The sequence below is a fragment of the Rattus norvegicus genome, chromosome 6, assembly GCF_036323735.1.
Source record: "Rattus norvegicus strain BN/NHsdMcwi chromosome 6, GRCr8, whole genome shotgun sequence".
NCBI classification, from domain to species: domain Eukaryota; kingdom Metazoa; phylum Chordata; class Mammalia; order Rodentia; family Muridae; genus Rattus; species Rattus norvegicus.
Window position 1 is genome coordinate 112,572,227 of NC_086024.1, and position 17,742 is coordinate 112,589,968.

The 17,742-nt window shown below is 42.6% G+C and overlaps 1 protein-coding gene across 8 annotated transcripts; it reads left to right on the forward strand.

The window, feature by feature from the left end:
* Window positions 1–125: 125 nt before the first annotated feature.
* On the forward strand, window positions 126–14,916 carry Samd15 (sterile alpha motif domain containing 15). Of its 8 annotated transcripts, XM_017594355.3 has the most exons (4): window positions 509–1,849; window positions 2,606–2,704; window positions 13,258–13,379; window positions 13,479–13,614. In XM_017594355.3, exons 1-3 carry the CDS (start codon window positions 509–511, stop codon window positions 13,333–13,335), a joined length of 1,518 nt encoding a protein of 505 aa, XP_017449844.1. In that variant the 3' UTR covers window positions 13,336–13,379; window positions 13,479–13,614. The 8 variants fall into 8 exon arrangements, 3 of the variants coding, with proteins under 3 accessions (NP_001382553.1, XP_017449844.1, XP_038968852.1); NM_001395624.1 differs by lacking the exon at window positions 13,258–13,379 and having other exon boundaries at window positions 126–1,849; window positions 13,479–14,916; XR_005505583.2 differs by lacking the exon at window positions 13,258–13,379 and having other exon boundaries at window positions 509–1,739; window positions 13,479–13,615.
* The last annotated feature ends 2,826 nt before the right edge of the window (window positions 14,917–17,742 follow it).

A 17,742-nucleotide genomic window follows, 5' to 3' on the forward strand; every position in this document is an offset into this window, starting at 1 on the left:
GCTCCGGAAACAGCCGAAGGCGAAGCGAGCGCGGCAGAGGAGAGCCGAGCCGAGCCGAGAGGAGCCCGCGGCCGGAAGGAGCGGTTAGGCGGCGGAGGGGTAGCTGCCGTAGCTCTAGCCGGACACGCGAGAGGTGCGGGGGCGGGGAGGTTACTACGTGCTTTTGGTCGCCTGTTTGGACGGTCGGCACTTGCAAGGATCGACAAAATCTCGGGAAATTTCAGGAAAACGCCGCCGGAAATCGTGGTATCCATAGAGACGCTGTCGGAAGTTGAGGTTGCTAGGAGGCCTTGGCCGCATAGACTGACACGGCTGAAGTCCCAGAAGATTATCATTCTGGCCCCGATGAGAGTCTGAATCTGCACCCTAAAAGAACTAAATCTGGTAAATTACAGAATGCTAAAGCAGACACCACGTTAGAGGTAAGCTCTGAGCTGTCCCCGAATACTGACCAACACCCAGGAATGTGCTACTAGAGCCAACCAGGACACGCAAGGAGAATTCGGAGATGTCTGTAGATGAAAAGAATGAGGTGCCAGACTCCTCTGAACCACCAGACGTCTCTGAAGATGAACTCAAAGAACGGCCTACAGAAACAGACCCAGAACAGAAGACACCAGATTTTCGAAGTGAAAAACCAAGAAAATCCGTTGACGAGGAAGATCTAGTTCCATCCAAGATGACCAAATCCGAGAAGAAACGAAAAGAATCAGCTAGGAAAAAAAGTATAGAGCCATATGAGGTAACTAAACCTGAGTTCCCAGACCGGAAGCTAAGAAAGTCTAAGGAGGAAGCAGAAACTACAGAGGAGTTTCAAGTCAAGTCTACACAGCAGGTGGGCACAGAGCAGGATAAGTTCCCAGACAAGAAACTAAAAAAGTCAACTAAGAAGAGAGCCTCAGAGCCACTGGAGGAATTCAATCTGCAGCATTTTGGAGAAGAATCAAGAACACTGATTGATGAAGCAAGTCTAGAACTATCAGAAAAGAGAACATCAAAGGCTTCAAAGAAAGCACACAAAAGCTCTTTTGATGCCAATTTTCCAGGGATGCTAGAAGAGATTACTCTAGCACTACTGGAAGAAATAAAACCAGATGTTGAAGACGAGTCGCAAGATACGTCTACTAAGGAGAAAGTTCCAGAGCCAGTAGGGGACAAGAAACCAATAACTCAAAAGCACAGGCAGAGAAGACCAAGCGGGCTACCTAAATTAAAGGGCTCATTAACAGAGCCAAGTCAGGAGAAGGAGCCCGTGCTACAGGCACACACCGAGCCAGAGTTTACAAAGGAGAAACTAATAAAGTCAATGGAGAAAACTGATTATGAGCCACCACAGACAACTGATCTAGACATTCCAGAGAAGTCAGAGCTGGAACAAACCATCGAGAAAAGTCTCAAGTTACCAAGTGAACCCAAACCAGGAGAGGAAGGACAATTTCCCAAGGAAGACCGTCCAGGACCGAGCAAACTCAAGTACCCTATAGGCAAGGATGACCTGATATTCTCTGAATATCAAAAAAAGTTGTCAGAAAAAAAATCTACCAAGAGTAAAAATGACTATGTAGTAGGATCTCCTAGAGAGAGTGTAGAATCCGCCGGTTCAGTGTATGAAACCCAAGAGTTCCTCAGAGACTTGCAGGATGACATGAATGAGCTGTTTACAGCTGTTCCTGATTTAGAGGCTTCAACAGAACTGAGGGATTCTCTAGTTTTCCCCCAGGACGTAGACATCCTAGGAGGTAAAGAATCCCAGATCAATCCAAGTCTTAGACCACAATTTGAGCACCTTACCTGGAGCCCAGAAAGGGTTGCAGAGTGGATTAGTGATCTAGGCTACCCTCAATACAAGGTATATACAAAAGCAATGTTTTTGAAGTCACATGCTCCAATCCCATTTTCCTCTATACTGGCATATTCTCTTTCCTCTAACAGAGAAGTCCTGGACTTGGAGGGGGGGTGTCAATTTTGATTATGTGTGCCTTTTTCTGTATTGTATGTGTTGATAGTGAATATTGGGCCTAGTGCATTAACACATTAAACACATCTGTTCAATATGTATATATATATATATATATACACACATATATATGTATATATATAATATATATAATTTTAAAAGAAAAAGTTATATTTGATTTTTCTATTCATCCCAGTTATTACAATTCTCTTCATTCCTTGTATAAAGGTAAAAAAAAAGTGTAGAGTCCCTTTTGCACAGAAATCTATAGTTTTAACATATTTTGTCAAAATTAGGCCTTTTACCTTTCTGTCAAAACGTCTCAGTGGCAATGACCTCACCCTGAATTTATACCGTTTTTAGCTATCTGCCCAAATATGCCATATGTATCATGAACATTTAAGAGTATTAATGCATACTAGCTATCTACCCAAATTGGTTTTATCAAAAAAAAGTATGCTCTTCTGAATTTATTCATGCAGACTATGACATTAGGTTGTCACAAAAAGAGATCTGAAACCTTTCATACCCTGTGTATTAAACCCAACACTTGTATAAAAAAAAAAAAGCAAAAATGTGGATTTTGTTCCTTTTTTTCTTCCAGTTGCTATAATCCATGTTTAAGAGATGTTCTTCTTGCATTGACAGGAGTGTTTTACTGAAAACTTCATCAGTGGTCAAAAACTCATCCACGTTAACTGCTCCAACCTGCCACAGATGGGGATAACTGATTTTGAAGACATGAAGGTGAGAGTCGTGTATCAAGTGTCCTTGTGCCAAGTGTGTGACAGGGCTACTCGCTGCCTGCCCCATCTTTCCCTGTTCTGGGCCATTCTGTCATCACACACTCACCCTCCCCCCCCCCCCCCGACTCACTGTGGTGGCTTCCTCCCTCTGTCTTGAGTGTCACTTCCTCCCCGTAGCACTTGCACTGCCTGGTGTTTTACTGCCTCATACCCAGAACACTGCAGTGGCTCCTGCCTTCCTGGCTTTAGTCTTTCTCATCCAGCCTGTGGGACTTAGCTCTTGGTTTCTAACTACTTACACACTGTTTTGGGGTTTTTTTTTGTTTGTTTGTTTGTTTTGTTTTGTTTTGTTTAAAAAAAAAAACTCTCTGATCTCCCTAGTACAAGATAGCCCCAATCCTTGGTTTAGGATTCCAGGTCCAGCCAGCGTTCTTTCCTGGTGCCCCTCCTCCACCTGAGTCCTCTTCAGCCTGCCAGATCTAACTCCCAGACTAACTCATAGCCTACTAGTGCATACTCCCTCTATTAGAGATCCTTGCTAAGTTCCCCTTCCCTTGAATCATGCTTTAGGAACAATTCTTCCTCATCTCCACAGGAAGTTGTTCTTGACCTTGCTGTCCCAAAGTAACCTCTCTTCCAGAGCTCTCAGTAACATTTTATGCCTTTGATACCCATTTGGTACTTACATAATATCATCTGTACTTCACCCGCTTTGCGATCAGACTTTCAGACAAGTTACATTAACTTCTATAGGCTTCACCTATTCAACTACTCCATGACAAGTCTCCTTTGCCTCAGCATTCCTTTTGTTTGCAGTAGTTACAGCTTTACAAAGCATACCATACACAACTTTCTTCATGGCCTTTTCTGTCACACTTCTCCCGAACCCAAGAGAATCCATTTGGTATAGGAAGCTGGTAAATGTTCTTCTTTAAGAATCAGATTTGATTTTTTCCCCCTAGTCTCCACCATTGCAGTGGTTTGAATAAGAGTGGCCCCGTAGGCTTATATATTTGAATGCATTTTGGCGTGGCACTATTTGAGAAGGATTAGGAGGTGTGGCTTGGTAGGAGTATGTGTGGCCTTGTAGGAACTGTATCACTAGGGATAGGTTTTGAGGTTTCAAAAGTCCACAGCAGACCCAGCTTCTCTCTCTGCTATCTATGGATCAGGATGTAGCTCTAAGTCCTCTAGCACCATGCCTGCCTGCATGCCGTCATGTTTCCTGCCATGATGACAGTGGACTAAGTCTCTCAAACTGTTAAGTAAGCCCCCAGTTAAATGCTTTCTTTTCTAAGAGTCGCTGTGGTGATGATGTCTCTTCACGGGAATGGAACAATGACTAAGACAACCCTCTAAACTTTTTAATTAACTAAAATGAAAAGTTCTGGGATATGTTCCCTAAGACTCTTTATCAAGCCTTAGAACCATATCAGGAAAGAAAAATGCACCTGTTAGTTCTCAAGAATTCCTAGTGACAATAAGGAAGTCTTTGAACGATTAAAACATGGATTCCTGGGGCTGGGGATTTAGCTCAGTGGTTAGAGTGCTTACCTAGGAAGCGCAAGGCCCTGGGTTCGGTCCCCAGCTCCGAAAAAAAGAACCAAAAAAAAAAAAAATGGATTCCTAACTGAACATTAAAGTCATTCATTCAGCTAATTGTTATGCTCTGCTGAGTGCTTACTATGAGGTAAGCACTATATACATGTGAACTTATCTAATCCTTATGTTACAGAGGAAAAGCTGAGTGCACAGAGGTGATGCAACTTGCAAAATATCATTCAGATAAGCTGAAGATCAAGATATAGATTTCTGGGAGTCACATTCACATTCATATTCATTCATCAATAAATATCCTAAGTGCCACAAACCTCCATGGACATACAACACTGACAAACCTGCTAACCATATATAGCATTTCCAACTATCCCTTCATATGCCTGCCATGGCTGTGAGGTCAATCTCCTGTTCTTTTCATGTTTAAAAAAAGTGACACCACTCTTCTTCGTGACTCCACCTTCTACTTAAAGTGACTGAATTCTCCAAATTAAAATAAGGAACCGAGGGCTGGAGAGATGGCTCAGTGGTTAAGAGCACTGTCTGCTCTTCCAGAGATCCTGAGTTCAAATCCCAGCAACCACATGGTGGCTCACAACCATCTGTAATGGGATCTGATGCCCTCTTCTGGTGTGTCTGAAGATAGGGACAGTGTACTCATATACATAAAAATAAGCAACAGAATTCACAAGATTACTGTCTGTCACCCAAAGTCCTGCAACATTTTCAAGAGTCCACCAAACTCATGTTGCTCACTTGACATTCTAACTACCAAAGAATAATATTTAAGGGTTATAGTCAGAATCCTGATCATGGTTGTATAAGAAACAAGAGGTCTTAAAAATCTAATGAAACCCTCAGAAGTAAATGATGCGCCCACTGGTGATCTCAAGAAGTTTGAATAAGCAAACTTCAGCGTACTTATGTTAGCCATCAGGGAAATGTGGCTTCTCCTTGAGATCACTAGAGGAGCATACACTACACTTGGGTATTCACCAAAAGCTAAGACACACATTAACTTCCTAGGGATCATACATTAATATTTTTTTAATTTTTGAGGGGTTGTTTGTTTAAGTTTCTTTTTTTTAAAGAATTATTTATTTATTTATTTATTTATTTATTTATTTATTATATATGAGTACACTGTAGCTGTCTTGAGACACACCAGAAGAGGGCATCTGATCCCATTACAGATGGTTGTGAGCCACCATGTGGTTGCTGAGAATTGAACTCAGGACCTCTGGAAGAGCAGTCAGTGCTCTTAACCACTGAGCCATCTCTCCAGCCCCTTGTTTGTTTGTTTTCGAGACAGTGTCTTGCCTGGCCTGGGACTCACTGTGTAGCCCAGGCCAGCCTGTACCTCATGCTAATTCTTCTGTTTTACTTTCACAAGTACTAGGGTTACAAGCATTAGTTATCACAGCTGCCATGAATGTCTGTCAGCTACAGTTACCCTCTTTACTAACAGAGGCTTGCTTGCTTGCTTGCTTGCTGCTTTGATTTTGCAGTGCTGGGTGTCTGGACTCAAGGCCTTGAGTATGCCAAACAGTCACCCTACCACTAAGCTACACTTCCAGCCCCTACACTTTTAATTCCAGAGTTGTGATTAGAGCAACTAATATATCCACAGTTTCCTTCAGAGTAGCGTACACATCAGTCACTCCGTTTTATTTGTTCTAAGGATAGGTTAGACAAAATCTAGACAGCATACTTGCCTCAATCTTTTCTCTTGGTGTAGTGGTACACACATGTAATCCTAGCCATTCTGAAGACTGAGGCACAAGAATCACATGTTCAGGGCCAGCCTAGGTGACTTAGTGAGACCCTGTCTCAAAACAAAATTAAAGATGTTTAGATGCGCTGTAGTAGAACTTCTGTGAAGCCCTGGGTCCAATCTCATGCACTAAACAAGAAAAAGGCTCTCAGAATATAAGGACAAGCAGGCAGTGAAGGCTCATTCGTTAATCCCAGTACTTGGTAGGTAGAGGTAAGCAAATCTCTGAGTTTGAGGACAGCCTGGGTCGACAGTGAGTTCTAGGACAGCCAGGGCTACACAGAGAAACCCTGTGTTAAAACGACAACAAAAACACAACGCTGTGACAGATATTTGGAGAATAATATAAGTGAATTGCTTATTTAGAATGAATTGTTTACGATTTTAAAGTATATCCTTGAACCAGGAATTATGAGTGGCTAAACTCCGGCATGGTGGTTCATGGCTGTAATTCCAGGACTAGGGAGGGTAAGGCAGAATGTTGATAGGTTCAAGGCTAGCCTGGGAAACATAAGAGTTAAGTAAGACTGGCTCTTCTATGAGACCCTGTGTCTGTACAATCAAAACTCAATCAATCAAAACACAGCCTTGTAAACTCCATACTATCTTGGCAGCTTTATCCTATAGCCTTACTGTTTAAGTAACTAAGTGTCAGAGATTCACAGCAACATATTGATAATTGTCACTAAGTAACTAAGTGTCAGAGTTCACAGCAACATATTGGTAATTGTCACTAAGTAACTAAGTGTCAGAGTTCACAGCAACATATTGGTAATTATCAGTAGACAAAGACTTTTTTTCATTTTAATAGAATTTTTAATTTGTATACTTGGTTTTACAAAAGAGTTGGAGTGTGTGTGTGTGTGTGTGTGTGTGTGTGTGTGTGTGTGTGTGTGTGTAATGTAGGCCCAGTGTTAGGGAAGGGGCAGAGGCCATAAAGGAGACCCGAGTGCCTGAAGCTAGAGTTGCCAGTGGTTCAGAACCACAAGACATGGGTTTTGGGAATCAAACTAAGATCTCCGGAAGAACAAAGCTGCTCTTTTTAAAGTTTTTTAAAGATTTATTTTTGTGTGTGCCAAAGAAATAAGCCAATTCAGTCAAATTCAAAATAAAAAAAGACAGGTTTATTTGGGAATGGGCTCTCAGACAAGTTCCCCAGTCTCAGGGGACAAGACCAGGAAAAGTCACAGGCAGATAGATTATGGCAGTGACTTTTTTTTTAATAGCCTGTAGGTGAAGGGAAATGATGTGTCTGTGGCACGGGATAGGGGATTGGCTGGTGACTTCAGGAGAGGTGGGTTTGGACAGCTGTCAGGAATGTCAGGAATGTGGGACTTGGCTTTTGGTGAAGCCAGGCGCTCCAACTATGTGCGATGTGCGTTGATGTTTTGCCAGCATGTATGGCTGTATGGGGTGTCTAATGTGTTTATAAAAAGATAAAAAGAAGAGGAATATGTTTTGGTGGCGGTGTAGTCAGGTATGGGGGAAGTGGGTGCCTCCATGGGCCCATGCTGAAGCATCCCTTCCACCCTGAGGGACAGTATATTATAGAAGAGAGTCTATTCAGGGCATGGGGAGGGAAGTTGAGAGGGTAATAGAGGCAGAGGGAGAGAGAGAGAGAGAGAGAGAGAGAGAGAGAGAGAGAGAGAGAGAGAGAGAGCGCGAGAGAGCGCACAGGGAAAGCAGAGAGAGCAGAATAGAGAAGTAGAGGCCATGAGCACATGGAAGGGGGTGTGGGGGGATGGTGAGAGAGGGAAGAAGGGGCAAGAGGGCAGAGAGGGAGCAAGATGGCAAGAGCGAAAGAGAGCAGAGGGGGCAAGCAGCCCCTTTTATAGTGAGTCAGGCACACCTGGCTATTGCCAGGTAACTCTGGGCCGGAGCTTAGACAAAATGCTAACAGCGTCAGATCTCTTTTAAGGTATAATTGACTCTTTCTATAACTGCTTGTCCTGGGATTGGGTGGTACACCAGTAACATGCTTTCTATTGTAATATGTAAAGAATTGTTTCATCTTCTTGGATACATATGTGGAAGCATTGCCAGTTTTTTTGTTTGTTTGTTTGTTTTTTTTTTTTTTTTTTGGTTCTTTTTTTCGGAGCTGGGGACCGAACCCAGGGCCTTGCGCTTCCTAGGCAAGCGCTCTACCACTGAGCTAAATCCCCAACCCCTCATTGCCAGTTTTAATTTGTGCAGGTATCCCCATAGTTGCCATTATTTCCGATAAGTGTGTGACAGCACAGTCAGCCCTTTCAGAATTTAGAGCAGTTGCCCATAGAAACCCTTAGTACGCGTCAATGCTATGCTCCATATACTTTTGTTTCCCAAATTCTGCAAAATGGAAAACATCCATCTGACAGATGTCATTTCTTTTGGTACCCCTAAGGCTACTACTACCAACGGGTAACAGAATTTGGTTGTATTGAAAACACATAGGACATTTTTTATTATTATAATATCTTTGACTTGTTGCCAAGAGATGGAAATTTCTCTTTAGTGATGGAAATGTTTTTCTTTAAACCTCTCCCATTAATAGGATGTTTTTCATGAAATTTTGAGGCTTCTAACACATTTCCTGTTAGTAATTGGTCAATTTTGTCATTTCCTTGAGCTAATAAACCTGGCAAATCTGTATGAGGCCGAATATGAGTAATACATGATAGATAATTTCTACTTGATGGCCTGTTGCAGTTGCATAAATAAGAATGTTAATTCTTAGTTATCAGGTACAAATCCAGCAGTCTGTATACGAAAAACAACTCCTTCTGCATACAAAGAATCAATGACTATGTTAAAAGATTCAGGATAATCTAATAATGCTATAAGGATTGCATATAATTCTGACTTTTGAACTGAGGTTTAGTGACTTTTGACCACCCTGCTTATTGTCTCTGATTTATAACCTGCCATCCCCATCTCGTTTGCATCCATAGAGAATGTTGGTGCCTCTGGAATTGGTGTTCTCTTTACGATATGTGCTTTACAAATTGTATGTGCTTTACAAATTGTATGTGTTGGCTTCTCAGAGATTTGTTATTAATTTCACCCAAGTAATTGCTACAAGTTCTTTGCCAGTCCTCTTGATCACCCATAATGACATAGTCATCGCAGCGTCTATAAGAGGTACCACAATTCCAGCTGACTCTGTTCCTGGTAATTGGCATAATTTTACTCTACCTTTTATAATTAACTCAGAAATCTTTTCTATATATGTCTTCAAATTTTTACTTTGTTTCTAAGCTAGGAAAATCCACTCCATAATACTCTCTTCCCTGTGCATAAGGAGCCCAGGAAGAGGATGAGTTGAAGGTTGAATGACCAGAACTCAATCCTGTTTAGGATCAATTCAATCCACATCTGCCTCTTGCAGTCTTTGTTCTACAAGAATTAACTCTTTTTCTGCTTCAGCTGTTAGACATCTGGACTGTTTAAATTTGAATTTCCTTGGAATGTTTAAAACAAATTACTTAACTCGTATCTACTTAATCCAATCGTAGGCCTCAGCCAGTCAATATCTCCCATTAATTTTTGAAAATCGTTAAGTATTTTCAATTGGTCCACACGAATCTGTACCTTTTGTGGTCAAATGTTTGTTGATTGGTTTTATAACCCAAATAACCAAGTAAGTCTTCTTTTTGTATTTTTTCTGGAGCAATCTGTAACCCCCAGCATGGGAGAATTCTTTGTGTTACCTTAAACATACGCTCTAAAATATCTTTGTCAGAATCAGCCAACCCAATGTCATCCATATCATAATAAATGCTAGCTTAAGGAATTGCTTGTGGATCTTTTCTCTTTTTTTTTCTTTCTTTTTTTTTTTTTTTTTTTTTCGGAGCTGGGGACCGAACCCAGCGCCTTGCACTTGCCACTGAGCTAAATTCCCAACCCCTTGTGGATCTTTTCTAATGGTTGTTGCACGAAATGCTGACATAAAGTCGGGCTGTTTAACATCCCCTGTGGAAGTACCTTCCAGTGGTCTCTCTCGTGGGTGACTAGCATTCACCAAGAGTATTGTGAAGAAGCGGTCTTTCACGTCAGTTAATGTGGGTCATTGTTAACTGCTCTTATGTCCACTATCGTTCTCCATGTACCTGATTTATTTTTTTACAACAAACACGGGGTCCTATGTGCTGGTAGACACTTCCGTGTTGAGCCTCCAGCTGCTCTTGTGCTGGTCGTTCAAGTGCATGCATTTTGTTGTTTTGTTGTTGTCATTGTTGTTGTTGTTGTTGTTTTGTTGTTGTTACTGTTATGGGCCACTGTTCTTGCAGCTCAGTTTGATAATCATTTTAGGAGCAAGACTGTTGGTATGTTAGCAGTGGCGCCTTTTATACATTTAGAAATGTAATCCCTTTGATGTCCTGTTTTTGGACCATGGGCACAGCTTGTGATCTTACTCAGTCGCCTGTATCAGTACCTTCCCCAGGAGTATCTAACATATCACACTTAATTTCCTGGTTTTCTGTCCCTGGAATTGCAGGAATATTAATTTTACATACCAGTGTTGTAAAAGATTCTCTCCCCATAAATTTATGAGTATGTCACCCACATGTGGTTTCAAATTTCCTTTTCGTCCCTCTGGTCCCACACAGGTAATCCACTGGACACATTGTCTTATTCCTGATAATTTTCTAATTCTTATAAATTGTGTATAAACCTTCTGAAGTGGCCATCTGGATTCCAAGACCTTTGGGAAAATTTACTAACATCAGCTCCGGCATCTACCAACTCTTCTATGTTAACGCCATTCATTTGCACCATTAATTGGAGTCTTTGATCATTAACCATTGTTTGCCAGATGTACATTTCCCAGTGCTCCCAAAAGCTCCTGTCCTTTCTACTAGAGTGGCCTTTCCATTAATGTAAGGGCACAACAGCTGAGCAATTCTATCTCCTGCATCAATTTTCATCTCCTTCATCACATTTGCCATGATTCTAACTTCTTCTTTGCTGTCCCCCTCTACTACACTTGGATGCACAATAAATCCTTGAGAAGTTAACCCATTTCTCCCCAAGATTATTCCCACTGTTATTCCTGCAGTTAACTGCACACCAGTAGTTAATGTAACAGTCAACTTTTGGGGATAGGGTAAAGGGCGTATCTGTAGCCAGATCCAAAGTGATACTCCCTTCTGAAACATGTAAAAGATCAGAAATATTTAATTTTTATTTTATTGACTGCTTGGTACTTTCTGGCTGATCAAAGGAAGATGGTAGTATTGTTTATTGTGGGGCCTTGAGCTGACAGGCCCCTCTGTTTGTTTCCTAAGGGCAAGAGGTAACCTTGTATGTCCCTCTTGGACCAGTAATCCTTAGACTAATGTTTGCTCCTTCCAAGACAGCTACAATCCCCTGGAAACCTTTGTTGTTCATAACAGTCAGACCTGCTTGTTCTCTCTATGAACACCATATTCTCTAGAGTCAAGTGTACCTGCTATTTTAAGCTCTGAATCTTCTAGCCTTGCAATGTTTGCAAATGGTAAAATTCACCACAATTAAAGCATCAGGCATTTTGATTTCTAAGACCGCTAACTATGGCTTGCCCTATGATATTAGCATTATGTTCCTGAGAACCAATACCATTTGTGTATTATCCATTCATCTATTAGGGCTTCTCGTGCTTTCAATAGCCTAATTGCTCTCTTATATTCTGTATTTGTATTTTCCAAGGCCAATATTTCTATCAATGACTGTCTGTTTTCAGGGTCTGATATTGCTCTATTTATAGCTAAGCCCAATCTCTGTAAGAATTTGATAAATGCTGCTGCAGATCCTTCATAAATTAGGTAGATATTCACCCTGGTTCCTTAATCATATCCCAGGCTCTTAAAGCCGCAACACATTGTTCAGCTATGCCATCATCAGATCGGATTTGATCTTGTAAGTCAGCATAACACCCTTCACCAGGCAGCTGGTCTTTAGTAACCTTTATCCCCCTTGCTATATTCTGTAGTTCTATATTCATGTCTCTACCATGACCACCACTGTGATTGTTGTCCAGCTTCTAGAATAGCTGACACCAATCCTTTCCAATCTTGGGGGATGACCCTATTCTGTGAAGCCCAAGTATTTAAGGTTTCTTTAGCAAATTGAGAGTGGTAGCCATACAATACCAGAGCTTCCTTAAAATTCCTTAGATCTAGCATTTGTATTGGACACCAGGTCAATTCATTACAGGCAGGACCACTGTCATTAGCAGGCATATGCTGCACAAAGACTGGGAAGGCTGAAGGTATCTGTAGGGCCCAAGCAAATCCTCTGGTGGCTAAACACTATCTGGTTGTACCGGTACCATTTCCTGCTCTTCCAGGCCCCTACTTTCGTGAAGTTGCTCTGGGCGCCTGACAGTAAGAGTGGTGGAGCAGGTACATAATCCGAGAGGACCGTGCCACCGCTAATGTCATTGTCCTCATGTTGACCACCAAAAAGTGGTGCCACTCCGTGAATTTAGTGTCCTTCCTGATGGGAGCATCCAGGTCTGTGAGGACCAGGGTGTAGAGTTTCCCTGGATCAAGGCCATCCCGTGGAATGTGCCTGGGCCTGTTCTTAACCTGGGTGGGCCCACTTTGCCCAGCCCGTCCACCTCTACCACAGCAGATGTTCTGGGGCCACTCATCCACCTCCTGCACCTCATCAGCCAGGCTGACTGACTGACATTGCAGGCCTTCGAGTCCACGAGAATTAGGACACAAGCACACTGAGTCCCTAGTGCCACAAACCAAAGTTCTGTTTATAACTTGTCATGACAGTGAGAAGCCTGGCTCTTTCCAACTATAAGTGTATGCCTTAAGAGACACGTTTACCAAATAAAGTACAATGTTGTATACATTTGGTTTTGTCTCTAAGACTTACAGTATCTATAGGAAGCTCTACTCTTCAAAGGTAAAGTAACCCATGTTAGCCTCTTTCCTTCCTACCACTTCAGAGTAATTATACCACAAGCTTGTAATGGTCCTCATCTGTCGTCCAGCCTGTTGGCCCAACACTTACTTGACTTTTCTCAGTTTCATGCAGTAAAGTCATTCTTTGTTCTGTGCAATTCTGTGGATGTTAATAAATGCTTACAGGCATGTTCCTACCCCCAACAAATCACATAAATCTGTGCCCTTGAATTCAAACTTCCAGGTCCCCGTCATTGTCAGCCCATCCCCACTTCTCTGAGTCTTGGCAATAATCTATTTGTCCTTATTCATTTTGTTTTTTCCAAACTGTTGCATAAATGGAAGCTGGGTGTGACTGCACGTGCAGTCCCATCGCTCAAGAGGATGCAGCACTTGAGAATTTTGTTTTCTAAGGCCATTTAGCCTATTAAAGCTTTCTTATCATTTTATTCTCTCAGTGAAATAAGGTAAGTAATTAGTATTCCAGACACATGGGAAACTGAATTAAGCTTTCTTTGTATTTTCAGGTTAGTCCCACTAAAAGTATCCCCCCCTTTTTTTTTCAGGCAATATCCTATCATGTCCGAGTGCTCCTGGGAATTGAAGAGCCTCTCTTCAGCCGCAGCATCTGCCTTCCCTACAGGGACAATATAGGCTTATTCTTAGAGCGGAAAGGGCACAGTGGGGTAAAGTCTGACGCCTTGACCTTCTCAGAGTTTGTTGAGGCATCAGGGTTACAGGAGTATAGTGCAGAGGTATCAGGGTCACAGGAGACCAGTCCAGAGGTAAAAGCCACGGACAAGAGTGAAAACTCAAGCCTGGATGAAAGTGACATAATAATACAGATTTAAACGCAGTGACAATAGGGACAACCATGTCACTTAGCTCGAAAGATCAAACTGGGGCTGAAGAGATGGTTTAGCAGTTGAGACCACTCGCTGCTCTTCCAGAGGACCAGGGTTCAATTCCCAGCACTGTCATGGCAGCTCACAACTGTCTAACTCCAGTTCCAGGGGATCCAGCACCCTCACGCAGATGAACACCAATGCACTTAAAATAAAAATAATTTTTTTTAACAAAAAGAAAGAAAAATCAAAGTACATTCCCGTGGGGTAGAGGTGTGGTTTTTGCCAGGTTTTGTTCTCTCCTTTTCAGGAAGAATGAGAGAACTGCTGGCTCTAGTCTTTAATTCTTCCCGACACATAGCATCTTCCCTCTGCTAAAGGTAGCAGTATTTACCTTCCTCGATAACTTTCAGATCTTGTGTTAAATTCTAACACACCTAATACTAAGATTTGTTAGGGGAATTATAATTGAAAATGCAGTCTCAGCAAGGCATAGTACGTACCTTTACTCCTAGCACTAAGCTGAGGCTAGTCTGAGGTCATGATAAGTCTCCAAGAGCCACATAAATAAAATGTTGTTAAGTCTCTTGGAAGGAGTCTACAATGCCACTTACAAGATGGGGTGGGACTTGGTGGCAACGCTGCTGACCTGGGGTTACCCACACTCATGTGATCCAGGCCTGGTGACTCCTGACCTGTATCAGATAAGAGCACATCTAAGTCTGATTGCAGTTAGAGGCTGGAGAGCCAACTCAGCAGTTCAGAGTGCTGCCTGCTCCTCCTCTGCCCTCTTCTAGTGTCCCCGGGTGTCTGACAAAATGAGCATGTGCACACAGAGCCATGCAGACAAGCGTGCATGCACAATGCACAGGACTTTAGGAAGTGGAGCTTAAAACCATCCCAAAATATCAGGCAATTTCCATAGTGTTTGTTTGCCTCCCTGGTTTACTATCTGACCCAAAGGACAGTGCAGTGGAGCTCGGGACTGGAAGAGAAAAACATGAACTGGGTAACTAGTGACTTCGGTGAAAGAACAAAGGCAGCCTGAGGACAGTGAACATGAGCAGAGCCCAGGAAGTGAGGAGAATGAGTGTGGGACTGTGAGTGGATTGGAGGCCTTCCACTACCTATGTTGGAGCTAATAAAATATCATGGGCTGGAGAGATGGCTCAGCACTTAAGAGCACTGACTGTTCTTCCAGAGGTCCTGAGTTCAGTTCCCAGCAACCACATGGTGGCCCACAACTAGCTACAGTGTGCTCATATACATAAAGTAAATAATTTAATTTTAAGTCTATATACCAAGATGGCTGCCATGCTAGGTGTGATAGTACCCTCCTTTAATCTCAACCTTTGGAAGTCAGAGACAGGAAAATCAGCTACATATGACTTTGGGCAGTCAGTGCTCTTAACCGCTGAGCCATCTCTCCAGCCCAATGTCATATGTAGCTGATCTTCCTGTCTCTCTCTGACTTCCAAAAAAACAAAACTTGTTTCTTCCAAGGAAGGGTCACTGTGCAACCCCAAAAGCACTCATAAAGTAAATACCTTCTTGGGCTGGACAGATGGCTCAGAGGTTAAGAGCTGCTCTGCAGAGGTCCTGGGTTCAGTTCCCAGCACTAAGACCCCCCTCCTCTGATCTCCTTGGACACCAAGCACATGTGCACATACAGGTAGGCAAACAATTTATACTTACAAAAACATCACATAAAATAAATACCTTCTGGGACTGGAGAGATGGCTAAGCACAACTTTAGCCCCAAGGGAACTGAAACTCTTACAGCCTCTGTCTTAGGTTTTACTGCTGTGAACAGCCACCATGACCAAGACAACTCTTATAAGGACAACATTTAATTGGGACTGGTGTACAGGTTCAGAGGTTCAGTTCATTATCATCGAGGGGGGAGCATGGCAGCATCTAGATAGGCATAGTATAGGAGAAGATGAGAATTCTACATCTTCATCTGAAGGCTGCTAGGAGAAGGCTGACTTCCAGGCAGCTAGTAGGAAAGAATCTCAGAGCCCATGACCCTTCAGTGACACACTTCCTCCAACAAGGCCATACTTAACTCCAACAAGGCCATACCTCCAAATAGTGCCACTCCCTGGGCCAAGCATATTCAAACCATCACAGCCTCCATGGGCATCTGCAAACAACATGACAAATGCTTGCACACACACACACACACACGCACACACGCACACACGCACACACGCAATCTTTTTAAGTGTCTCCTAGTTTGATAAGTAGTGGTTGTGAGGAGAAACATGCTTGTGAAATGCCTGTCTGGGCTACTACCCACCTCTCCTGGAAAAGAACCTGGTTTTGAAAGCGTCTTTCAGGAAGAGTCGTGATTTCCTAAAAAGTGAATACCAGTCATCTTTCTAAGGTTTGTTTAAGAAACCATAAGTTAGGGGTTGGGGATTTGGCTCAGTGGTAGAGCGCTTGTCTAGCAAGCACAAGGCCCTGGGTTCAATCCCCAGCTCCGAAAAAAAAAAATAGAAAAAAAAAAAAAAAGAAACTATAAGTTAGGCTTAGAAAATAACAAAGTGGGGTTGGGGATTTAGCTCAGTGGTAGAGCGCTTGCCTAGGAAGCGCAAGGCCCTGGGTTCGGTCCCCAGCTCCGGAAAAAAAAAAAAAAAAGAAAAGAAAAGAAAATAACAAAGTGAGCCATGCTTTAGACATATTTGGAGGGAATTTCTATAATACACAAAGTTTAAAAAATGAAAGCCCTTAGAAGCAGATACAGTTGAAAGATGCACAAGCACTTGATCAGTAAATGAAAACAGAACGAAAATGCTACTGCATGGAAACTGGTATATACCTACACCTTGTGAGCCAAAAGGTTTCCCCACTTGGAAGGAAAGAAACCACATGCCTGAAGGGAAAGGACAGTAGTTCTACACTTTACCAAGAAACCAAACCAACATAGGTCTTATGCCAGAGGCCATCCCGTATTTGTAGCACAACTATAAATGTGGGAGGCCTGAAATAGGAAATGGCAGTTGTTCTCCACGTGGTGACAGAATACCAGAAACGTGTCTAGATGAAGACAGCAAGACAAAGCTGTAGTGATGTCCGTAAAGCCTTACACAAAGCCTGGCCATGGAAGAGGCTAAAAATCATCGTTTTGTTTTTTGTTTTGGGAACTGTGTAGTTCTGGCTGTCCTGGAACTCGCTCTGTAGACCAGACTGGCTTCTAACTCACAGAGACCCATCTGCCTCTGCCTCCCAAGTTCTGGGATTAAAGGCATGCACCACCACAGCCTAGCTGGGTTCATCTTTTTTTTTTTTTTTTTTTTTTTTTTTTTTTTTTTATTAACTTGAGTATTTCTTATATACATTTCGAGTGTTATTCCCTTTCCCGGTATCCGGGCAAACATCCCCCTCCCTCCTCCCCTTCCTTATGGGTGTTCCCCTCCCAACCCTCCCCCCATTGCCGCCCTCCCCCCACCAGTCTAGTTCACTGGGGGTTCAGTCTTAGCAGGACCCAGGGCTTCCCCTTCCACTGGTGCTCTTACTAGGATATTCATTGCTACCTATGAGGTCAGAGTCCAGGGTCAGTCCATGTATAGTCTTTAGGTAGTGGCTTAGTCCCTGGAAGCTCTGGTTGCTTGGTTCATCTTTTAAGAGGAGTAGATGTCTGTCAACTTTCCATCATAGAGTCATGGGATGTAGGGGGATTGGGGTGCCCAGAAGACTCCATCCCTCTCTGAAGATTTATAGGCCTATATATATCGTTGTCACAGGGAGGCTGCTCTGGTAGCCTCACCCCTCCCTGAGGTTTTTGTAGGCAGTTAATATTTACTGTGGCGGGGAAGGGAGTATTTCCTTCAGTGGTATAGCCACTGATAAAGTTGTCCATGCGCAAGAAAAAGTTCCTCACCTATGTTCTTGTAAATAGCAGTAACTAAAATTAATTAGCTTTTAAAAAGCTATTTTATTTTTAAATAAGCATGAAACTGTGGCGACACAGCATATTCAA